Here is a 26,167-nt window from a genome sequence, read left to right on the forward strand (position 1 = left end):
GCAACATTTTGTATTGTACTTTGATTAGGAACCACGTCTCCACTCAGACAATGCGGTCATTATCTTTATGCTATTTGGTAGTATTTATTTCATTAAATAGAGCCATCATACGGAGCCCCTACATGGGGGAATTTTTTTTAAAATCATTTTTATTTTTTAACTATATATAAAAAAAAAAATAAAAAAAATATTTTTAGACATGTATCTCGTGTGCACGAGATACATGTCTAAAAAAAAATAATTATAAATTATTATTTTTTTTATAAGTTTATAAAAAGTTTCTCGTGCGCACGAGATACATGTCTAAAAAATAAAAAATAAAAATGATTTAAAAAAAAATTCCCCCATGTAGGGGGGAACGTTATAAACGTTATAAAAAATTTTAAAAAATTATTTTATTTTTTATTTTTAGACATGTATCTCGTGCGCACGAGATACATGTCTAAAAAAACAAAAAACAAAAAATTATAATTTTTTTTTTTTAATAACTATATAAAAAAATAAAAATAAAAAATTTTAGACATGTATCTCGTGCGCACGAGATACATGTCTAAAAAAACAAAAAACAAAAAATTATAATTTTTTTTTTTTAATAACTATATAAAAAAAAAAAAAAAAAATTTTTAGACATGTATCTCGTGCGCACGAGATAGTTTCTCGTGCGCAGGTCTAAAAAAAAAATTAAAATTAAAATTATCAAATTAATATTTTTTTTTTTAATAACTTTATAAAATATTTCTCGTGCGCACGAGATATATGTCTAAAAAAACAAAAACCAAAAAATTATAATTTTTTTTTTTATAACGTTATAAAAAAAAAATAAAAAAATTGTTTTTTTTTATTTTTAGACATGTATCTCGTGCGCACGAGAAACTTTTTATAAACTTATAAAAAAAATAATAATTTATAATTTTTTTTTTTTTAGACATGTATCTCGTGCGCACGAGATACATGTCTAAAAAAACAAAAAACAAAAAATTATAATTTTTTTTTAATAACTATATATAAAAAATATAAATTTTTAGACATGTATCTCATGCGCACGAGATAGTTTCTCGTGCGCAGGTCTAAAAAAAAAAATTAAAATTAAAATTATCAAATTCATTTTTTTTTTTATAATAACTTTATAAAAAGTTTCTCGTGCGCACGAGATACATGTCTAAAAAAAACAAAAACAAAAAAATTATAATTTTTTTTTTATAACTATAAAAAAAAAATATATATATTTTATTTTTTATTTTTAGACATGTATATCGTGCGCACGAGATAGTTTTTCGTGCGCATGTTTAAAAAAAAAAAAAAAAAAAAAATCAAATTAAATTGTACTTTATAAAAAGTTTCTCGTGCGCACAAGATACATGTCTAAAAAAATTAATAAATAAATTATATTAAAAAAAAATTCCCCCATGTCCCTTTAGGGGCTCCGTACCATCATGATAGAATTGAACAATTATAAAAATACTGACGCGCTTAAGCAAATATTCTTTCACCCTTTAAGTTACTTAAAATCAGCTGGCGAGCAAGACCCCGGCAGTGGCTGCAGCAAGGAGATGCAGGATTGTACAAACTACAAACCTAAGTGTGCTATATTTAAACATGGGCTGTGTTGCAAATTGTGCACTTCCAATTTATAGCCCTAACATGTACTTCAGAATAAGTTCCAAAGGGCACAAACGTTGACAGTGCAGTGCTGTACCCAAATACATTACTGTCTTTGTGCATTTCATAGAACTCACTATCAAAATATTTATCCGCTTTGTCTTCTTCAACCTTCCAATAATGTTAACACGTTTGGAGTGCAAAAATGCACACCGTATTTTTCGGACTGTAAGTCGCAGTTTTTTTGCCTAGTTTGGCCGGGGGTGCGACTTATACTCGGGAGCGACTTATGTGTGAAATTATTAACACATTACCGTAAAATATCAAATAATATTATTTAGCTCATTCACGTAAGAGACTAGACGTATAAGATTTCATGGGATTTAGCGATTAGGAGTGACAGATTGTTTGGTAAACGTATAGCATGTTCTATATGTTATAGTTATTTGAATGACTCTTACCATAATATGTTACGTTAACATACCAGGCACGTTCTCAGTTGGTTATTTATGCCTCATATAACGTACACTTATTCAGCCTGTTGTTCACTATTCTTTAGACATTTTAAATTGCCTTTCAAATGTCTATTCTTGGTGTTGGCTTTTGTCAAATACATTTCCCCTAAAAATGCGACTTATACTCCAGTGCGACTTATATATGTTTTTTTTAGGGATGTCCGATAATGGCTTTTTGCCGATATCCGATATGCCGATATTGTCCAACTCTTTAATTACCGATACCGATATCAACTGATACCGATACCAACCGATATATACAGTCGTGGAATTAACACATTATTATGCCTAATTTGGACAACCAGGTATGGTGAAGATAAGGTACTTTTTAAAAAAATGAATCAAATAAAATAAGATAAATAAATTAAAAACATTTTCTTGAATAAAAAAGAAAGTAAAACAATATAAAAACAGTTACATAGAAACTAGTAATTAATGAAAATTTGTAAAATTAACTGTTAAAGGTTAGTATTATTAGTGGAGCAGCAGCACGCACAATCATGTGTGCTTACGGACTGTATCCCTTGCAGACTGTATTGATATATATTGATATATAATGTAGGAACCAGAATATTAATAACAGAAAAACCCTTTTGTGTGAATGAGTGTGAATGAGTGTAAATGGGGGAGGGAGGTTTTTTGGGTTGGTGCACTAATTGTAAGTGTATCTTGTGTTTTTTATGTGGATTTAATACAAAAAATAAAAAATAAAAAATAAAAAATAAAAAAACGATACTGATAATAAAAAAAACGATACCGATAATTTCCGATATTACATCTTATCGCATTTATCGGCCGATAATATCGGCAGACCGATATTATCGGACATCTCTATTTTTTTTCCTTCTTTATTATGCATTTTCGGCCGGTGCGACTTATACTCCGGAGCGACTTATACTCCGAAAAATACGGTATATGTTGGCAAGTTTGCCAGTTTTTCTTTTATACTTTTTCATTCTGATGAACACTTGAGTTAGTCTCTTTTGATCTGCCACATACATTTTGCCATACTTCTCAGTGTCAACGCATTTATGCACTCAGATGCAAAATGTAAGTGTGAAAAGTGCACAATTTGGAACACAAAATATGTCTGACTGTAGTGTTGTTTGCTTTTAATTAATTATTCCTTTTCTGGTTAGATCCCGATCCTGGTGTTATAGCTTTTTATTATCGTAGGTAATAGGTTACTCCATCCTAGCTGGCCTTTTGGCCTCGTCAAACTTTTTATTCCTAATTGTTTCACTGTGCTTTTTTAGTTTTTTAGTATTTTTTTGCAAAGTTATCTTATGGTTTCTAGTTGTATTGGTTTGTACTTCATGGTTGTGAATCTTCTCGCTCTGTAAGCAGTCATTAACACTTTTTTTTTTTTTTTACACTTCATTAAAATTCTTTCTATAGTTCAGAAAAAGAACAAAAATAGATTTAACTTAAATTCAACTTAATTTACATCACTTTATACACTTTTACCAAAGAGGCACTTGTTATCAACAGGAGGGCTTAACAGTCACAAAGGGTGGACTGACGCGACAGGAAGTTGAGATACTGTAATTCCGCTCAGTCAACAAGTACTTTCGGTGCCACATCGCCTACTTGTGACTCCATCTGCCTGTGGTCTTTGTTGCAGTTTGTAGGCTTTGGGGAGGCGGGGCTTTGTTGTGTTGGCAGTCCGGGGGCGGGTGTGGCGCCACAATCGCCCTGGTCTCTGTGTGTTGCTTGGTCATCAGGAACCTGACGATAAAGAGAACAAACAATTGACATACGCCATCATAAAGGTGTGGACACAAGCTGAAGCTAACAAATGCACTTTTTGTCGGGATCCCCAGCAAAAACATCCAGAAGCTGCAATACGTACAGAATAGTGCTGCTAGGATCCTGATGAGAGTGCGGAAATACGACCATATCACACCAACTCTCAAATCCCTTCACTGGCTTCCTGTTCCACTCAGGCTTGAATTCAAAGTCTCCCTACTAACCCACCAGTGCCTCCATGGAAATGCCCCCCCTCTACCTCAAAGAACTACTCACCCCCGAATCCTCCACACGACACCTCCGCTCCAGACAGGCTAACCTCCTCCAACCTCCGAGGACAAAGCTACGAACAATGGGAGACCTTTTTCTCTGCTCCGCCGCTCCCAGTCTGTGGAACGCTCTCCCTGACCACCTGAGGGCACCACAGACTGTGGATGCTTTTAAAAAAGGCTTAAAAACCCTTCTTTTTAAAAAAAGACTTTTTTTTTTTTTTAGATATATGCATACTAGTTTTAACTATTTGGCTGTTCTAGTTTTTATTTTTTTAAATTTTTTATTATCCTTTTATTTTTTATTTTATTTAGCACTTTGAGGTTGTTTACGCAATGTAAAGTGTTTTTTTTTTTTTTTTTTACAAATAAAATCTATTATTATTATTATTATTAAATGTTTGAGGCTTCGGTGTCACCCCCCCCAAAAAACTGAAAAAATCAGCAGACTTTGAGTTTATGAGTATGCAGATACACACCCTAATTCACATATTGTAGGCACATGTGGTACCTTTCCATTAAGGGTGTAACGGTACGTGTATTTGTTTTGAACCGTTTCGGTACGGGGGGTTCGGTTCGGTTCGGAGGTGTACCGAACAAGTTTCCACACGGACATATTAAGTAGCGCACCGCACGTTGTGTAAACAATGCACACTTAGGCACAACACACAGCATGCTAGCAACGACCGGGCTACTACAACATGCAAAAGCCAGAGCTGGAAGACCCTCCTGCGTCGTTAAGATCTCCCGTTTGGGAACATTTGGGCTTTGCGGTGCGATACAACAGTGGATAACATCGCTTCAACGAAGAGAAAGACGAACAAACACAGCTCCCACCACATTCAAGCAGCCTCTCCTCGGCGAGTCAGGCAGGGCTAAAGCAATAACAAATGTTTTTATAGCAGCAGATTTAAGTCCATATTGCATTAAAAACTAGATTTGGACCCACTTCTATGGTGGAAGAACAATGAGCCCATATATCCTCTTACTGCCAAGCTAGCCAGGCACTACCTCGCCATACCTGCTAGCTCCGTGCCCGGTGAAAGGGTGTTTTCCACAGCTGGAGACATTTTAACTGCAGGCAGGTCTGCTATTTCTGCCGACAATGTGGATAAACTGATTTTTCTGGCAAAACCCATGAAGATTGAGTGAAAGTCACCAGGGTTAAAGGCTAGGGGGGAAAATAAATGTTAATCTGAGGCTGAGTTGACTTGAAACTGTTTAATGTTGCACTTTTTGTATGTAGAAGAAAAGTTTTGTCATTGTATTTAATCTGAGCAACAACTTGAATCAGTTTAATGTTGCACTTTATATGTGGAAATGTTGCACTTTACACGTAGAAAGGTTTTGTTAATAAACCAATTCTGAGCCTTATCTTATTTAGTTTTTATTTGATATATGTTGACCGCATTAACCCTGGCAATGGACCCTGTGTGTATATGTATGTTATTGTTATGCTTAGCATTCACGACTGCCTGCTGTTGCACTGATCAGCCTAGTGGTGGCTCACATTCATCACACACACAGCTATTTTAAAGCAGTGTTAAAAGGATAAAGCCATTGTTTACACATTTTGGTAAATAAATAACCATAAAATGTATATTTTGTTGTTTTCTTACTTGACCGAAAATGAACCGAACCGTGACCTCTAAACCGAGGTACGTCCATCCATCCAGCCATCTTCTTCCGCTTATCCGAGGTCGGGTCGCGGGGGCAGCAGCCTAAGCAGGGAAGCCCAGACTTCCCTCTCCCCAGCCACTTCGTCCAGCTCCTCCCGGTGTATCCTGAGGCGTTCCCAGGCCAGCCGGGAGACATAGTCTTCCCAACGTGTCCTGGGTCTTCCCCGTGGCCTCCTACCGGTCGGACGTGCCCTAAACACCTCCCTAGGGAGGCGTTCGGGTGGCATCCTGACCAGATGCCCGAACCACCTCATCTGGCTCCTCTCCATGTGGTGGAGCAGTGGCTTTACTTTGAGCTCCTCCCGGATGGCAGAGCTTCTCACCCTATCTCTAAGGGAGAGCCGCACCACCCGGCGGAGGAAACTCATTTCGGCCGCTTGTACCCGTGATCTTGTCCTTTCGGTCACAACCGAAAGCTCATGACCATAGGTGAGGATGGGAACGTAGATCGACCGGTAAATTGAGAGCTTTGCCTTCCGGCTCAGCTCCTTCTTCACCACAACGGATCGATACAGCGTCCGCATTACTGAAGACGCCGCACCGATCCGCCTGTCGATCTCATGATCCACTCTTCCCTCACTCCTGAACAAGACTCCGAGGTACTTGAACTCCTCCACTTGGGGCAGGGTCTCCTCCGCAACCCGGAGATGGCACTCCACCCTTTTCCGGGCGAGAACCATGGACTCGGATTTGGAGGTGCTGATTCTCATCCCAGTCGCTTCACACTCGGCTGCGAACCGATCCAGCGAGAGCTGAAGATCCTGGCCAGATGAAGCCATCAGGACCACATCATCTGCAAAAAGCAGAGACCTAATCCTGCAGCCACCAAACCGGAGCCCCTCAACGCCTTGACTGCGCCTAGAAATTCTGTCCATAAAAGTTATGAAGGTACGTACCGAACCGAAATTTTATTGTACCGTTCAGTGTTTCCCATAAACTGCCAAGATACCTGTGGTGGTGGGGGCGTGGCTATAGGCGTGGCTATGGGCGTGGTCACCATGGCATCATCAAATAATTTGCATAATTTACTACGATGATTTGATTTTCTCTAAAAAGGCTCAAAAAATGTATACTTACTAATTAATAATAACAGTTTTGTTTTAAACGTCCATCCATCCATTTTACAATATAATTACAACACTTTATGTACATATTTATATACAGATTTGAACAATAAGTTATTCACTGAAATATATTTATTAATTGTGGTTCTTACAAAAAATATATCTTATAAAATATAAAAGCTAAAACGTCTCAAAGCTCCGCCCCTTTAATTAGTGCATACTAAATAATTTAACTTTAGCCTACTACTACAACCATATTATTTACCAGCAACATAAAGTGAAACAGAGGCAGAGGTGTCCTGCCACAGTCAGTAACAAATAAACAGAAAACAGTAGTGGTGGTAGATAGACACAGAGCTTCATCAAACATCTGATCCACTGAACAAAGAGCTCCAAAAATCTTGAACTTTAGACTGCCATCAGTTTTACTCCCTACACTTAACCATGTGTTTCCTACTGCCTGCAGACTTTGCACCCTTTGTTATATACACATGTTGTGTTTCTAATATAAATACATTTAATAAAGTCAAATACAAATAAGGCAACAAGAGAAGTATCCTACACTTCTCTTTTGTAAAGTAAATCTGAACAGCCGATATGGGCATCTACATCAACTATATGATTTGCCTGAGAAGCTGGAGAGGACCAAAAAAAAAAAATATTTTATTTTTTTTTATTATTATTATTATTATTATTTTTTATTTTAATTTTTTTTAATTTGTGGCGGACCTAATTCTTTCGTGGCGGGCCGCCACAAATAAATGAATGTGTGGGAACCCCTGCCGTTACACCCTTACTTTACATTATTCTCACCTCTCTGCACAAACGGAGCAACCGCTTGTATAGCAGAGGAGGAAGCGTAAAGTCAGAAGGTTGAAATCAACACAGGAATTAGGAAGTTATGTTCGAAACTGCCTGTAAACCACAGCTCAAAAACTAACACCCGTTTTTCGATGCGGCAACATAACACCTACTAAATGATTACTTCTTCTGAAACTGACCTGGTTCATCTGCAGCGGCTGAGTCTCCTGCGGCAGCTGGCCACTCTTTACCGTGGAGAGCATCTCTCTAATCTGGACAATGGCGAAGGCGATGGTGACCCAGGGGGCGCCGGAGAGCACCCAGGCTGGTCGAGCTACATCCTCTTGTTCCTCTTGGTACTTGGTCTTTTTCAGAGAAACGGGGGCAACCTGGAGGTTGAAGTTGGTGCCCTGGCTCTCTACCAAGTCAATGGTGGCAATAGGGACAGGGCTTGAGGGGACTGGGATATTCTCTGCCAGCATTTTGTCCTCTTAGGAAACCAAGAAATGACACAAAATAAATGACCAAAATTACTCAAAGTGCACTCCTTAAAGCAGACCTGGGCAAATTAAGGCCTGGGGGCCACATGCGGCCCGTTAAGCTTTTCAATCTGGCCCGCCGGACATTCACAAATATTTTTTTTACACTACCGTTCAAAAGTTTGGGGTCACATTGAAATGTCCTTATTTTTGAAGGAAAAGCACTGTACTTTTCAATGAAGATAACTTTAAACTAGTCTTAACTTTAAAGAAATACACTCTATACATTGCTAATGTGGTAAATGACTATTCTAGCTGCAAATGTCTGCTTTTTGGTGCAATATCTACATAGGTGTATAGAGGCCCATTTCCAGCAACTATCACTCCAGTGTTCTAATGGTACAATGTGTTTGCTCATTGGCTCAGAAGGCTAATTGATGATTAGAAAACCCTTGTGCAATCATGTTCACGCATCTGAAAACAGTTTAGCTCGTTACAGAAGCTACAAAACTGACCTTCCTTTGAGCAGATTGAGTTTCTGGAGCATCACATTTGTGGGGTCAATTAAACGCTCAAAATGGCCAGAAAAAGAGAACTTTCATCTGAAACTCGACAGTCTATTCTTGTATTTAGAAATGAAGGCTATTCCACAAAATTGTTTGGGTGACCCCAAACTTTTGAACGGTAGTGTATATCTTTAAGATGGAAAGTGTAGCTGCCATTATGATGTGCAGTGATGTTTTCAAATTACCGTAAGTCTTGAACTATACAACATATTTCAATGGTTGGAATCTGCGCTTTTGCATGATATTTTAGTGACTAGTGTTGTCCTGATACCAATATTATTTTGATACTTTTTGGTACTTTTCTAAATAAAGGGAACCAGAAAAAATTGCATTATTGGCTTTATTTTAACAAAAAATCTTAGGGTGTGGCGGACCGGTACTAGTCAGAGGCCGTATGGTACCGAATATGATACATTAGTATCGCGGTACTATACCAATACCCGTATACCGTACAACCCTACTAGTTACTATGGTAATCTACGTCACAGCAGGTCAGACGAGGCACCAAGCAGTGTGGGTGGGGAGCGTTTCCACAGAGTGTTTCCAGAGCCTGAAATGTGGGTGTCAGGGACAGACGTGGAAGGAGATTTTTACAAGAAAGTTCTAAAGCTTAGTGATGTATCACATATCAGTGTTTCCCATAAACTGCCAAGATACCTGTGGCGGTGGGGGCGTGGCTATGGGCGTGGTCACCATGACATCATCGAGTAATTTGCATAATTTACTACAATGATATGATTTTCTCTAAAAAGGCTAAAAAAATGTATACTTACTAATTAATAATAACAGTTTTGTTTTAAACGTCCATCCATCCATTTTACAATATAATTACAACACTTTATGTACATATTTATATACAGATTTGAACAGTAAGTTATTCACTGAAATATATTTATTAATTGTGGTTCTTACAAAAAATATATCTTATAAAAATATAAAAGCTAAAATGTCTCTTAAAGCTCTGCCCCTTTAATTAGTGTATCCTAAATAATTCAACTTTAGCCTACTACTACAACCATATTATTTACCAGCAACATAAAGTGAAACAGAGGCAGAGGTGTCCTGCCACAGTCAGTAACAAATAAACAGAAAACAGCAGTGGTGGTAGATAGACACAAAGCTTCATCAAACATCTGATCCACTGAACAAAGAGCTCCAAAAGTCTTGATCCTACACTTCTCTTTTGTAAAGTAAATCTGAACAGCCGATATGGGCATCTACGTCAACTATATGATTTGCCTGAGGAGCTGGACAAAAAAAAAAATAAATAAATTAAAAATTAAAAAAAAAAAAAAAAAAAAAATGTAAAAAAATTTGTGGCGGCCTTAATTCTTTCGTGGCGGGCCGCCACTAATAAATGAATGTGTGGGAAACACTGCATATATGAGATTGTAGATGTTTTTCGTTTTTTTACCCTTTACGTTCATATTTCGCTGTGTTTGTTGCATTTGGCTTTATTGTAAAATATGTGGATGGAGAGGGGGCGTGACGGTCATATGTTCTCAATATTCAGGGTTTTATCGTTCATAGAAAAAAATAAAATTCCATTCCGTTTTTAAGGCGGTCTGTCATAACATTTTTAGCATTCAGTCAGACTTTATTGTGAGGTTTTGTATTAGTTTTCCTAAAAATAGATATACCGTCCCCCAGACACATTTTTTTCTCTAAATTTGGCCCCGAGTCAAAATAATTGCCCAGGCCTGCTTTAAAGCTTCATGTCCATCATAGAGTATTATTTACACACTTCAATATCCACTGATAGCTGGTGCTGTACCCACCATTTCCCTCTATTTCGCGTGTCAGACACTGGATGAGGGTGAAGATGAGGAGAATGACCAAGGAGGCCATGCCAATCCCGCGGAATGTTACAGCAGCACCTGTAAAATAAACAAACGCGAAAATTTACTAGTTGTCTCGACACCCCTCGGACTAGCTGACGTTTGGCCCTTGCCAACATTGATGAAATCTAATAGGATATACTCCGGCTAACCTGTGACCCTGAATAGATGATAGTGTAGAAAAGACAGTCAATGAGACAAGCAATGAGCTGACAAAGAAAAATACAAAAAGGTAGACACTAGCTTGGGACCTTCTTGCTAGGGGGAAGCACAGGAAAAGAGCTAAATGAATCAGAGTCTCATACCAAAGTAACCAACCAGCAACCCCCCAACCATGGCCCCACAGCCACGGCCCAGCCCGAGGTGAAGCCCCTGTAGGATGCCCTGCGCCGACGTCCTTAGATCCGGTGGGACGGCAGCGCTCAAGAAGGAGATACAAGCTGCCCAAACAGAGGCGTGCGTCACACCTGCAAGACAACCAAGTGTACCAGTTACTAACTGTAACCATTCAAAGGAGTTGTGGGTCAAATGATGATTATCGGCAACCAGTCCATTCAAATATTACTATATGGATGTTCCTAACAGGGTATTATGCTGCTGATTCTGATACCAAGCATCCATGAGTGAGATCGGCCGATACCAATACAGACACCAATTAATTTATGGTGAGTGCTATGTGCAGTTTAAAGATATCCACACAATATTTAAACTTGTTATTCTTTTCCCTTATGTGTACCGTATTTTTCGGACTATAAGTCGCAGTTTTTTTCATAGTTTGGCCGGGGGTGCGACTTATACTCAGGAGCGACTTATGTGTGAAATGATTAACACATTACCGTAAAATATCAAATAATATTATTTAGCTCATTCACGTAAGAGACTAGACGTATAAGATTTCATGGGATTTAGCGATTAGGAGTGACAGATTGTTTGGTAAACGTATAGCATGTTCTATATGTTATAGTTATTTGAATGACTCTTACCATAATATGTTACGTTAAAGGCCTACTGAAAGCCACTACTACCGACCACGCAGTCTGATAGTTTATACATCAATGATGAAATCTTAACATTGCAACACATGCCAATACGGCCGGGTTAACTTATAAAGTGACATTTAAAATTTCCCGGGAAATATCCGGCTGAAACGTCGCGGTATGATGACGTATGCGCGTGACGAAGTCAGAGTAACGGAAGTTATGGTACCCCGTAGAATCCTATACAAAAACCTCTGTTTTCATTTCATAATTCCACAGTATTCTGGACATCTTTTGCAATTTGTTTAATGAACAATGAAGGCTGCAAAGAAGACAGTTGTAGGTGGGATCGGTGTATTAGCAGCGGACTACAGCAACACAACCAGGAGGACTTTGTTGGAGAGCAGACGCGCTAGCCGCCGACCTCACCTTGACTTCCTACGTCTCCGGGCCGCCAAACGCATTGGGTGAAGTCCTTCGTTCTTCTGTCCATCGCTGGAACGCAGGTGAGCACGGGTGTTGATGAGCAGATGAGGGCTGGCTGGCGTAGGTGGAGAGCTAATGTTTTTAGCATAGCTCTGTGCGGTCCGGTTGCTAAGTTAGCTTCAATGGCGTCGTTAGCACAGCATTGTTAACCTTCGCCAGCCTGGAAAGCATTAACCGTGTATTTACATGTCCACGGTTTAATAGTATTGTTGATTTTCTATCTATCCTTCCAGTCAGGGGTTTATTTTTTTTGTTTCTATATGCAGTTAAAGCACGATGCTATCACGTTAGCTCGTAGCTAAAGCATTTCGCCGATGTATTGTCGAGGCACTGAATGTCCATTTCGCGTTCTCGACTCTCATTTTCAAGAGGATATAGTATCCGAGGTGGTTTAAAATACAAATCCGTGATCCACAATAGAAAAAGGAGAGTGTGGAATCCAATGAGCCAGCTTGTACTTAAGTTACGGTCAGAGCGAAAAAAGATACGTCCATCACTGCCTCTCAAGTCCTTCACTGTAACGTTCCTCATCTACGAATCTTTCATCCTCGCTCAAATTAATGGGGTAATCGTCACTTTCTCGGTCCGAATCTCTCTCGCTCCATTGTAAACAACGGGGAATTGTGAGGAATACTAGCTCCTGTGACGTCACGCTACTTCCGGTACAGGCAAGGCTTTTTTTTATCAGCGAGCAAAAGTTGCGAACTTTATCGTCGATTTTCTCTACTAAATCCTTTCAGCAAAAATATGGCAATATCGCGAAATGATCAAGTATGACACATAGAATGGATCTGCTATTCCCGTTTAAATTTAAAAAAATCATTTCAGTAGGCCTTTAACATACCAGGCACGTTCTCAGTTGGTTATTTATGCCTCATATAACGTACACTTATTCAGCCTGTTGTTCACTATTCTTTATTTATTTTAAATTGCCTTTCAAATGTCTATTCTTGGTGTTGCTTTTATCAAATACATTTCCCCCAAAAATGCGACTTATACTCCAGTGCGACTTATATATGTTTTTTTCCTTCTTTATTATGCCTTTTCGGCCGGTGCGACTTATACTCCGGAGCGACTTATAGTCCGAAAAATACTGTATTTATAATTTGAACATAAAACAACATGCTGTAAAGGTAATCAATTCATTAAACCCATCAAGCTTCTAAAAAAGGCTGAAGTCAGGTTTATCAACACAAAAATAGTCATTAATTTATATCAAACTGCTGCAACAAAAATGAGGTACTCAATACAATTATGGGTTGATTAAGAATGCAGCTGATCTCCAGCAAACCACGCGACCCCGTAAGGGACAAGCGGTAGAAAATGGATGGATGGATAAATAATTCAAGGTAATAATTTGAAATTAATTAACAATCAACATTTAGTTTTAAATACATTTTCAATACAATTTAAATGCCTACTGAAAGCCACTACTACCGACCACGCAGTCTGATAGTTTATATATCAATGATGAAATCTTAACATTGCAACACATGCCAATACGGCCGGGTTAACTTATAAAGTGACATTTTAAAATTCCCGCGAAATATCCTGCTGAAAACGTCTCGGTATGATGACGTTTGCGCGTGACGTCACGGATTGTAGCGGACATTTTGGGACAGCATTGTGGCCGGCTATTAAGTCGTCTGTTTTCATCGCAAAATTCCACAGTATTCTGGACATCTGTGTTGGTGAATCTTTTGCAATTTGTTTAATGAACAATGGAGATAGCAAAGAAGAAAGTTGTAGGTGGGAAGCGGTGTATTAGCGGCCGGCTGCAGCAACACAAACACGTAGCGGCGACGTCGTAGCCGGTGTTTCATTGTTTACATTCCCGAACGAAGCTTTACCATTGGCCTGTGGAGAACTGGGACAACTTGACTCTTACCAGGAGGACTTTGAGTTGGATACACATGCTTGTGGAGAACTGGGACAACAGAGACTCTTACCATGAGGACTTTGAGTTGGATACACGCTACCGTGAGTACGCAGCTGCGGCTTCCAAACATTTGATCGCTTGCCCGTACGTGCGTGCCGCTATGTGCATGTCACGTACGTAACTTTGGGGAAATATATGTGCTGTATGAACTTTGCGGAGGTGAACGGTACTTTGGGCTGTGGGATTGAGTGTGTTGTGCGGGTGTTTGAGTTGTATTGGCAGGTTATATGGACGGGAGGGGGGAGGTGTTTGTTATGCGGGATTCATTTGTGGCATATTAAATATAAGCCTGGTTGTGTTGTGGCTAATAGTGAATATATATGTCTTGTGTTTATTTACTGTTTTAGTCATTCCCAGCTGAATATCAGGTCCCACCCGCCTCTCACAGCATCTTCCCTATCTGAATCGCTTCCACTGCCCTCTAGTCCTTCACTCTCACTTTCCTCATCCACGAATCTTTCATCGTCGCTCAAATTAATGGGGAAATCGTCGCTTTCTCGGTCCGAATCGCTCTCGCTGCTGGTGGCCATGATTGTAAACAATGTGCAGATGTGAGGAGCTCCACAACCTGTGACGTCACGCTACTTCCGGTACAGGCAAGGCTTTTTTTATCAGCGACCAAAAGCTGCAAACTTTATCGTCGATGTTCTCTACTAAATCCTTTCAGCAAAAATATGGCAATATCGCGAAATGATCAAGTATGACACATAGAATGGACCTGCTATCCCCGTTTAAATAAGAAAATCTCATTTCAGTAGGCATTTAAGCGCAAATAATATTACAACTTCATGATGACTTGTATGGGTGCAAAACAGACACAGTAGTACACCCTAGGGGGCGCTCCACAGTCCCCATGGTTAATAATCACTAACAGACAGTAGACATTTTGATGCCTACTGACTTTTTACATAGTCTCGACTTTTTAACTTCCTGGCACAGCTTTGGAGCCATCTGCTCTCCTGGGTCCTAGACTCTGCCACATTCATTCTGCACAAAGGCATATCACATTACCTTGAAGGACCTCCATGGGCAGCACAGTCCAGGCATTCTGCAGGTATGAGATGTAGAGGTAGCGTGCCGTGTTGCAAGCTAGGCCAATGTACAGCACCCTGTTGGCGAGACCACGTCCACATTTTTAGCATATTGGTGACGTGTGCGTCAAAACAGTTGAAGCTATCATCCGACACTGACGAGGCAATCTAAAGGTGACACACCCTGGGAACACAAATTCACAAACGGACTGAATCATTGCCTTTGCTCAGAACACACACACAACGTGTTTGCAGTCACATTCTGTACATGTTCACACACCCGTGACATGTAGGTGTGACCTTTGAAATAGCGGAACAGAGCCTGAGTTAGGCAAGTTTGAGAGTTAAATCGTTAACATTTGACTTATTCTTGTCAAGCTATGCATTCTTGTCGAGTTGTGCACCCCGGGCGCAACTTAACTAATTATACAGTCACGTTTTACATCACTAATACACTTGCAATACAAGGGCAAAAAAGCCGAGCAAACATGTTCTCGTGGGCCGTATGCAAAACAGGAACTTTAAGCGTGAAACACAAATATAAATGTAAATAATAAAGCTCTTTAATTAGTGCAAATAACATGGATAGATGGCAACTAGTTAGCCTTGCGGACATGCCATCGAAAGTTAAAGTATCAATGATTGTCACACACTAGATGTGGTGAAATGTGTCCTCTGCATTTGACCCATCCCCTTGTTCACCCCCTGGGAGGTGAGGGGAGCAGTGGGCAGCAGCGGTGGCCACGCCCGGGAATCATTTTTGGTGATTCAACCCCCAATTCCAACCCTTGATGCTGAGTGCCAAGCAGGGAGGTAATGGCTCCCATTTGTATAGTCTTTGGTACGACTCGGCCGGGGTTTGAACTCACGACCTGCCGATCTCAGGGCGGGCACTCTAACCACTAGGCCACTGAGTAGGTAACAATATCAATATTTTTTTATTATTACTTCCTACTATTGGATTTAAAATTATTTATTTTTTACCTTAAAGACCTCCTTTGTCCAGCAACATATTACCCGAGTTTGTAAACATTAACAGAAAATGACAAAATAATTTTTGATAGGGAAAAATATCGATTTAACCATTGTGGTATTGACATGATACTATACTACCGTATTTTTTGGACTATAGGTCGCAGTTTTTTTCATAGTTTTGGTGCGACTTATACTCAGGAGCGACTTATGTGTGAAATTATTAACACATTAGCGTAAAATATCAAATAATATTATTTAGATCATTCACGTAAGAGACTAGACGTATAAGATTTCATGGGATTTAGCGATTAGGAGTGACAGTTTGTTATTTAAACGTATAGCATGTTCTATATGTTATAGTTATTTGAATGACTCTTACCATAATATGTTACGTTAACATATCAGGCACATTCTCAGTTGGTTATTTATGCCTCATATAACGTACACTTATTCAGCCTGTTGTTCACTATTCTTTATTTATTTCAAATTGCCTTTCAAATGTCTATTCTTGGTGTTGGCTTTTGTCAAATACATTTCCCCCAAAAATGCGACTTATACTCCATTGCGACTTATATGTTTTTTTTCCTTCTTTATTATGCATTTTCGGCCGGTGCGACTTATACTCCGGAGTGACTTATACTCCGAAAAATACAGTACCTGGTATCATTACTGTCGATATTTGTATTGATCCGCCCACCTTTATTTATAAGCTCTCGCTTAGCAGTTAGAGTGTCCTCCTACGGTGTGTAGTGTAGCATGTTCAGCTATTCCTCGTCCTCCAGTAGTAATGATACTTGTGAAGTGAATTATATTTACATAGCGCTTTTCTCTAGTGACTCAAAGAGCTTTACATAGTGAAACTCATTAGCTAAGTTCCATTTAAGCCATACTTGCCAACCCTCCCGGTTTTACCGGGAGACTCCCGGTATTCAGCGCCTCTCCCGATAACCTCCCGGCAGAAATTTTCTCCCGACAAACTCCCGGTATTCAGCCGTAGCTGGAGGCCACGCCCCCTCCAGCTCAATGCGGACCTGAGTGGGGACAGCCTGTTCTCACGTCCGCTTTCCCACAATATAAACAGCTTGCCTGCCCAATGACGTCATAACATCTACGGCTTTTAGAGAGTAGAGTGCACAACTGCGCACACAACAAGGAGACCAAGCAGAAGAACGAGGAAGTTACAGACATGGCGACGCCGTCGACGAGCAAGATGAAGAAATACGCTTGCAAGTTCCAAAACTAATGGAAACAAGAATTTCAGTTCATCCAGGACAGTTCGAAGGGGAAGGGGTATGTAATTATGTTGCCTGTACATTTTGTAGAACAGACTTCTCCATTGAACACGGTGGCCGAAATGATATACTCATTCATGAACGGAGAAGTTAAACAGGACAATACTGCCATCTACTGGACAGCCACTGAAATTCAAGTATTTATTTTATTTATATGTATAATAAAATATATATATATTCACTGAAAGTCAAGTATTTCATATATGAAATACTTGAGTTGGTGAATTCTAGCTGTAAATATACTACTCCCCTATTAACCACGCCCCCCCCCCCCACCCCGACAACGCCTCCCCCCCACCTCCCGGTATCGGAGGTCTCAAGGTTGGCAAGTATGATTTAAGCCAGTGTGGGTGGCACTGGGAGCAGGTGGGTAAAGAACACAACGACTGTGACTAGGATGGCGAAAGCGGGGATCAAACCTGGAACCCTCAAGGAACCCACGCCGCCCCAAGAGACGTAATTTATTTGCCGTCATGGAGGCGAGGATCACTGACTTGGAAACAGCTTTGCACAGTGGAGGGACATTAGCCTCTAACAAGAATGCTACATTGCGTTGAGGACGCGTTTGTTCGCTTGTCGCCGTCAAACTTGTGGGACACAGCTACAATGAGCCATCAACATGCATTATTACAATATAATAGGGGTGTAACGGTACACAAAAATTTCGGTTCGGTACGTACCTCGGTTTAGAGGTCACGGTTCGGTTCATTTTCGGTACAGTAAGAAAACAACAAAATATACATTTTTTGGTTATTTATTTACCAAATTTGTAAACAATGGCATAACATACATATACACACAGGGTCCATTGCCAGGGTTAATGTGGTCAACATATATCAAATAAAAACTAAATAAGATAAGACTCAGAATGGTTTCTTAACAAAACCTTTCTACATATAAAGTGATTTTTTTGATTGATTGATTGAGACTTTTATTAGTAGATTGCACAGTACAGTACATATTCCGTACAATTGTCCACTAAATGGTAACACCCCAATAAGTTTTTCAACTTGTTTAAGTCGGAGTCCACGTTAATCAACATTAAACTGCCTCAAGTTGTTGCTCAGATTAAATAAAATTACAAAACATTTCTTCTACATATAAAAAGTGCAGTTTCAAGTCATGTCAGCCTCAGATTAACTTTTCTTACCCCCCCAGCCTGGCTAACTTGGCAGTAAGAGGATATATGGGCTCATTGTTCTTCCACCACAGAAGTGGGTCAAAATCTAGTTTTTAATGCAATATGGACTTAAATCTGCTGCAATAAAAACATTTGTTATTGCTTTAGCCCTGCCTGACTCGCCGAGGAGAGGCTGCTTGAACGCGGTGGTGACGCTTCAAATGGGTTAGCATGTGTTATGAGAGTAGCGTATGTGTGTGTGTGGCCCTTTAATATGTGACAGCATGTGAGGTGAGTGTGTGGGCGAGCGAGGGTGAGGGAGCGGTAGCGTGAGTGCGGGGAGTGGCTAGTGTTTTGTTGGATTGGCTGTGTGCAAGACCTCAATAAGGCCACGATTTGCAACTAATCGCCGGACTCGTCATTTCCGAAGTCCGGAGCTGTGGATACCCACTGCCGGGTAGAGTGAAGGGTGTTGCCCCCGAGAATACATCGGCCCTGGAGGAGTGTCTCCCCTGCGCTCCTCGACTACGGTCTGGGAGCCGGAAGCAGGAAAGGTGCAACACATGTTTGACGTGTTGTCAGAAGCAGCTGCTGAACAATGTCGGCAAACCTCCGTCCTCCATTGTTGTATTGCGCAGCCAAAGTGTTCCCAAACGGGAGATCTTACCGAGGCAGGAGGGTCTTCCAGCTCTGGCTTTTACATGTTGTCCTAGCCCGGTCGCTGCTAGCATGTGTACTCGTTCGGTACACCTCCGAACCGAACCGAAACCCCCGTACCGAAACGGTTCAATACAAATACACGTACTGTTACACCCCTACAATATAACAATAATATTAAAAGCTGTGTATATAATTTATACCGTATATCGTCTATATCGCGCAACCCTAACCTACATTATTGCAATACATCTGTTAATTGACAATGGTCTTTTAGACTGGTTTAAATAAAGGAGCAGTATGTTGCAATATGTTAAAAGATCTCACCTGATGTGTCCCACCAGCTCAATGAACTTGTGACTGGTGAAGTAGGCGGCAAGCTCCGAGGCGTGACTCAAGACGGAGCAGACGCCGAACAGCGTGTATGTGCCTTGCAGGTCCTCCAGGTGCCAGTACAAGAAGCTGAAGACAAAGCCGTAGCCGAAACCCATGAACCACGCCACAAATAGAACCGAACTGTAGCGCACGCTGCACAACAGCCTTAGAAGGTCACTGTAGTGGAATTCCTGACTGACGTCGGTGCTGATGGTGGTCGGGTCCACCTCGGGTGTTCCCTCTGCCGCGCCCTCGGGAACCTCTCGCAGATAGTCCCCGCCTTTTTCAAAATAGAACTGTGTGGCGACGACGAAAGCTGCACCCATCAGCACGCCGAAGACGATGAAGGCAATCTGATAGTTGCGGAGGCGGAAGTCGGGCACGATGCAGCCAACGCTGTCGATGACCACGGAGATGTGCGTGTGGTCGATCCAAATGCCCACCAGCAGCATGGCGAGCCCCCAGCCCAGAGAACCCCACATCCTCTGCAACCCGTAGCGGTCGCGGGCCTTGCCCAAGTACTGCAGTGTGACCGTGTCCACAATGGTGACAGCCGGAGCGCTGAAAAACTCGCCAACGATGATGACAAGCAGAATAATCAGGAAAATGTTCTCCACTTGGACGTTGTCGTAGATTATCTGGTACTCCTTGGTACCGGTGGGAGCGGGGACAGTGGTTGTTGTGGTGCTGTCGGTGGTGTTAATAGAGAGCGATGTGTCATTGATGCTTCTTTGGAATACGGAGATCGGGAACTCGGGAAGCCAGCTGCGGCGAACCCGGATAGTGGAGTTGTTGTCCAGCGTGAAGTTTCCTGGAGTGGTAACGGTGGGCGTCACCGTCACATCAGCTCCCTTCTCCACACATTTCATGTCAGCCGGCTTCACAAAGCCAATGCCGCAGTTGAACACCAACCAGCAGAAAACCGAGAACAGCAGCACCGCCTTCCCCTTCTTAAAGCGGTCCGCCACCACGCCCCAGAAAGGAGCGCTGCAGAATTCTATGAAGTAACGGATGCCGACCAGGAGGCCGCTGCGACTGGCGGACATTCCCAGCTGCTTATAGTAGACGGCAAGCAGCGGGTGCAGTGAGCCATAAGCGGCGTAGAAGAAGAAGTAGAAGATTTTAGAGATGAGGAGGTGACTGTTGATCCGCAGGCACATCCTCTGGCAACAGTTGAGAGAGTCAGGCGGCGAGTCCGCGGGCGGCTCGGGCGGCTCGGACAGGTCGGCGGCGGAGGGCGTGGACGGAGCACTCCTCTGTTGCAGTGACAGTGAGGCGAAGGCTTCCGCCATTGCATGCTTGTTCTTTGGCTTCTCCTCATCGTCTGTCAGGATGGCAACCTTGTCGTCAGCTGGCATATCTGGAAACAATTAAGAGACCTTGAAATTCCCAGAGCAACCATGATTCACTAACACTTGAAAATGAGTCAGTGTGTTGAATTTGAGAGGCATTTACTGGCCAATCGTCAAGCAATGGGACGAGTATTTGAGACTCTACTTCTATGAGGCACAAGACATTAAAACAACGTTGAGAATGTTTTGAATTAGGTCCTGACGTTGAGCAACTCAAACATAACATTGAAACGGCAGGCTTTTTGATGATGTCTATTCAACTTTGGATGATGCTGCCACAAACAGATATATCATAGTTTTACCTTTTTTCTATCACAGTGTTTCCCACACATTCATTTATTTGTGGCGGCCCGCCACGAAAGGATAAAGGCCGCCACAAATAGATTTTTTTTTTTTTTTTCTTCCAGCTTCCCAGGCAAATCATATAGTTGATGTAGATGCCCATATCGGCTGTTCAGATTTACTTTACAAAAGAGAAGTGTAAGTTCAAGATTTTTGGAGCTCTTTGTTCAGTGGATCAGATGTTTGATGAAGCTTTGTGTCTATCTACCACCACTGCTGTTTTCTGTTTATTTGTTACTGACTGTGGCAGGACACCTCTGCCTCTGTTTCACTTTATGTTGCTGGTAAATAATATGGTTGTAGTAGTAGGCTAAAGTTAAATTATTTAGTATGCACTAATTAAAGGGGCAGAGCTTTAAGAGACATTTTAGCTTTTATATTTTATAAGATATATTTTTTGTAAGAACCACAATTAATAAATATATTTCAGTGAATAACTTATTGTTCAAATCTGTATATAAATATGTACATAAAGTGTTGTAATTATATTGTAAAATGGATGGATGGATGGACGTTTAAAACAAAACTGTTATTATTAATTAGTAAGTATACATTTTTTGAACTTTTTAGAGGAAATCATATTGTAGTAAATTATGCAAATTACTCGATGATGTCATGGTGACCACGCCCATAGCCACGCCCCCACCGCCACAGGTATCTTGTCAGTTTATAGGAAACACTGTATCACCTCATGTATTAAGCTCGATTATGCACGATGAGATGTATGAAGACTGACGTTGACGTGGAAATGGCGACACACAGAGGTGGTCGTTCAGGCTCTGCCAACTTTTGATTCAAACAATGTAAAAAAGATTGAGGCAAGGAAACAAAAATCACTCTTTCGCCAACACATTTAATAATTGTGAGGACATCTGTTCATTTATCTCGCCGACCATTTTGCCACCTATTGCTGTCACAATGTCTTCCTGTGACTCCTTGGACTGCAAAAAGCTCTCCTGGGTTGCAATAATAAATTGAGTATACTTTTTCAAATGTTCGTGAATTCAGACCATATTTTCAGTATATTATATGGAATGTTTACCTATTCCATCTAATATACTGAAAATATGGTCTTTTTTGTTTTTTGTTTAGTCTTTATTTGAAGGGACAATGTACAGAAACATTAAGCTCAAAGACAGATATGTTCTGTACCAGATTATAGCTAAATAGCTAATTTCCATCTGCAGTCCCTGGCTACCTAAATTAAAGGGATACAAAAATCATGCAATAAAATTATGACAATAAAATCATACACAAGTCGTATATTACTGTAAATGGAAAAACAGTACTGATGTTTTTTTGGTAAAAAAAAGGGCAGCTCCGTTGCCAGTATTTGATTTGTTTTTTTTACTGTAAATACAAGACCTGCAATTTTACGGAAGAATTTTAGCATCTGAGCTGCCTTTTATATATATATATATATATATATATATATATATATATATATATATATATATATTATTACAGTTTATTACAGTAAAGAGTACGGTTTTTTTCATCTAGAGAAAAATGCCGTAAAGACCACAGTAAACTTCACAATTTGACCATGAAATCTATTGCTACTTTTTTACATTGCACAATTTGATGGATAACTTGCTTTGAAATCATTATTATTTGTATTTATTTGAGTTTTTTTCTTGCCCTGATTTGGGATCTGAGCCGAGGATGTCGTTGTGGCTTGTGCACCCCTTTGAGACACTCGTGATCTAGGGCTATATAAGTAAACATTGATTGATTGATCATTGTAGCGACTATATTTTCAAATGGGGTGGAGCAGTAAATTCCCAGAGTTAGTTATGGCCACACGCATCTGTCTTCTTATTTACCTTCCTCCTGACACGACCATTTCTTTTTCTTTTTGTTTAGTTACGCCTATTTTCCGTTCTTATATATATACACACACACACACACACACACACACACATATATATATATATACATATATATATATATATATATATATATATATATATATATATATATATATATATATATATATATATATATACATATATATACACACACACACATACATATATATATATATACACACACATACATACATATATATACACATATACATATATATATATATATATATTATACATATATACACATACATATACACACACACACACATACATATATATATATATACACACACATACATACATATATATACACATATACATATATATATATATATATATATATATATATATATATATTATACATATATACACATACATATACACATACATACATTAATATACACATACATACATACACACATATATATATATATATATACATATATATACACACGCACACATACATTTTAATATAATTGATTCGACCAACCAAGGTGTTGGAAAGGAATGACTTCACAATGAAACCATGACAATATCCTTGCCCGTATGTGGGCTCTGTACCGAGGATGTCGTTGTGGCTTGTGCAGCCCTTTGAGACACTTGTGATTTAGGGCTATATAAATAAACATTGATTGATTGATTGAATATAATGACAACAAACTCAGGATTGGCAACATTTTATCACGAGTGCACACATCTTCTCTTTGAATTACTTTAAGGTTAAAGTCCTGTGACTCCTTGGACTGCAAGAAGCTCTCCTGGGTTGTAATAATAAATTGAGTCTAGTTTTTCAAATTTTCTTGTAATCAGACCATATTTTCAGTATATCAGATGGAATGTTTACCTATTCCATCAAGTAAATAAAGACAACGCATTGAATGAGTGTCCAAACGTGCTCATATGAAATCAAAGACAGTGTCATGTGAGGAATATTAATAAGTCACCCACCCAACAGAGAAATGGAGATCCTTACTAACATGTAAACATCTGCCTGTCACCCACACGCCAATGCGGACGTGTTTAGTGTCCGCCAGGAAACGGAGAAGAGGCGAAAACAACCGAACATTTAAAACAACATTCGTGCGGCCAGTTAAAAGCCACACAGGTGACAAATAATGGTCAAACTGCTTACCTGCTTACGTCACCGCTTCCATTAACGTCAAACTATGGCCGCGCACTTTCTCTGGAGTTTTCCCACTTTATCGTTAGACCTGCCTTATACACCCCATACAAATGTTCCTTTCGTCGGTTCAAAGCAAGCAAATTCACCGGAATATGCCCATAACAGACTACTTTCAGCCGGCTGCTTCGTCTTTGTCTCCGGCGGACCAATAGCTCGTCAAACCGGAGCTTCCACCTGCCTGGCGATGACATCAGCATCAAGTACGCCGCGACGGATGTAACTCACTTCCGTGTTGAGCTTTCAAAATAAGACACCGTCTTACATTATGCCCCGTTCAGCACTGTATTGTGAAAAACACACGCAGTTCGTCATCCTATTGTAGCGACTGGGCGTTTTCCATTTAAAACGATTCATTTTAGACAATAAAACAGGACCGACCAGTTAAATGTTCTTTAATTACTGTTAACAAATAATTGTTCCACATTAGTGTGACGTAGGAGATTATCTAATTTCACCTATTTGGGTTAAAAAAAATATTGTTTGCAAACCAGTAATTATAGTCTGCAAATGATGTGTTGTTGTTGAGTGTCGGTGCTGTCTAGAGCTCGGCAGAGTAACCGTGTAATACTCTTCCATATCAGTAGGTGGCAGCCGGTAGATAATTGCTTTGTAGATGTCAGAAACAGCGGGAGGCAGGGTGCAGGTAAAAATGTGTCTAATACTTAAACCAAAAATAAACAAAAGGGGAGTGCCCCTAAGAAAAGGCATTGAAAGGCTATGCCGAACGAAACTAAGACCGAACTGGCTGCAAAGTAAACAAAAGCAGAATGCTGGACGACAGCAAAGACTTACTGTGGAGCAAAGACGGCGTCCACAATGTACATCCGAAACATGACATGACAATCAACAATGTCCCCGCAAAGAAGGATGAAAACAACTGGAATATCAGTTGAAAACTACTAAAACTCAGATTAAAAGTAGCCTTCTGGCTAATTCTGGCTTTTTTAACCACGTGTAGTCATGTGTTTTATGAAATTGCATCGTCCCCTTTGAAATCGTTTGATGGCTAAAACAAAGTAGATGCGGGAAATATCGCTCAAAGGGAGACGTGAAACTGCTACAGGAAAATACCGAAAAAAGAGAAAAAGCCACCAAAATAGGAGCGCAAGACAAGAACTAAAACACTACACACAGGAAAACAGCAAAACTATACTGTCAATATCGGCTGCTGAGTTGAATTTTTTCAATGTTTTCTGCTGGTCAGAATCAGAATCAGAATCAGAATCAGAATCAGAATTAGAATCAGAATAGATTCGGATTCTGATTCAGCATCTAAACAATTTCAACATTCAAACAATTTTAACATTCAAACCATTTCAGCATTTAAACAATTTCAACATTCAAACCATTTCATCATTCAAACAATTTAAACATTCAAATCATTTCAGCATTTAAACAATTTCAACATTCAAACCATTTCAACATTCAAACCATTTTAACATTCAAACCATTTCAGCATTTCAACAATTTCAACATTCAAACCATTACAACATTCAAACAATTTTAACATTCAAACCATTTCAGCATTTAAACAATTTCAACATTCAAACAATTTTAACTATTTCCACCCTTTTTTATGGCGACTAGTCCTTCCACATATTTCAACAAATTTCAACCGTACCACCGTCAAAACATTCCTCTTAATTAGGACAAAAAACAAGGTCGTTTTTTGAACTGGAAAAGTTTCTGGTATTCCCGAAATTCCAGGAATTCCGTAATACCATTTTTAATTTCAACATGTTATTACTTCAACATTTCTCCGCTGATTTAAAAAATTTCAACACCAACCTTTTCAACTCATTCAGACCATTCAAGTTTGTTTTTTTTTTTAAAAAAAATGATGCAATCGCCGCTCATGTTAACTACTAAGCCGTAACTAAAAAGCATTGGCTGAACTGCTAATAAGGTATGATACAATCGCCGCCCATGTTAACTACCGAACCGTAACTTAAAAGGGTTGGCTGAACAGCTATCAAGGTATGATGCAATCGCCGCTCATGTTAACTAC

General features: G+C 39.8%; 1 protein-coding gene across 1 annotated transcript; it reads right to left on the bottom strand.

Moving 5' to 3' along the window:
- Positions 1-1,282: 1,282 nt before the first annotated feature.
- On the bottom strand, positions 1,283-24,360 carry LOC133647914 (major facilitator superfamily domain-containing protein 6-like). The gene is made up of 7 exons (XM_062043674.1): positions 24,109-24,360; positions 19,364-20,771; positions 14,973-15,070; positions 10,865-11,026; positions 10,500-10,598; positions 7,877-8,166; positions 1,283-3,842 (listed from the first exon to the last, which is right to left on the bottom strand). The coding sequence occupies exons 2-7, from the start codon at positions 20,767-20,769 to the stop codon at positions 3,669-3,671; spliced, it is 2,229 nt and encodes a 742-aa protein (XP_061899658.1). The 5' UTR covers positions 20,770-20,771; positions 24,109-24,360; the 3' UTR covers positions 1,283-3,668.
- Positions 24,361-26,167: the final 1,807 nt, after the last annotated feature.

Source organism: Entelurus aequoreus, linkage group LG01, assembly GCF_033978785.1.
Source record: "Entelurus aequoreus isolate RoL-2023_Sb linkage group LG01, RoL_Eaeq_v1.1, whole genome shotgun sequence".
Taxonomy (NCBI): domain Eukaryota; kingdom Metazoa; phylum Chordata; class Actinopteri; order Syngnathiformes; family Syngnathidae; genus Entelurus; species Entelurus aequoreus.

What these genes read in the sequence shown, in the direction of transcription:
- LOC133647914 (XM_062043674.1), bottom strand. Translation starts at nt 20,769, where the DNA reads ATGCCAGCTGACGACAAGGTTGCCATCCTGACAGACGATGAGGAGAAG. An exon ending in ACGCGAAATAGAGGGAAATG is followed by an intron (nt 8,167 to 10,499) that starts GTGGGTACAGCA and finishes TGGTTTCCTAAG; the next exon opens with AGGACAAAATGCTGGCAGAG. An exon ending in AGCCGCTGCAGATGAACCAG is followed by an intron (nt 3,843 to 7,876) that starts GTCAGTTTCAGA and finishes CTTTATCGTCAG; the next exon opens with GTTCCTGATGACCAAGCAAC.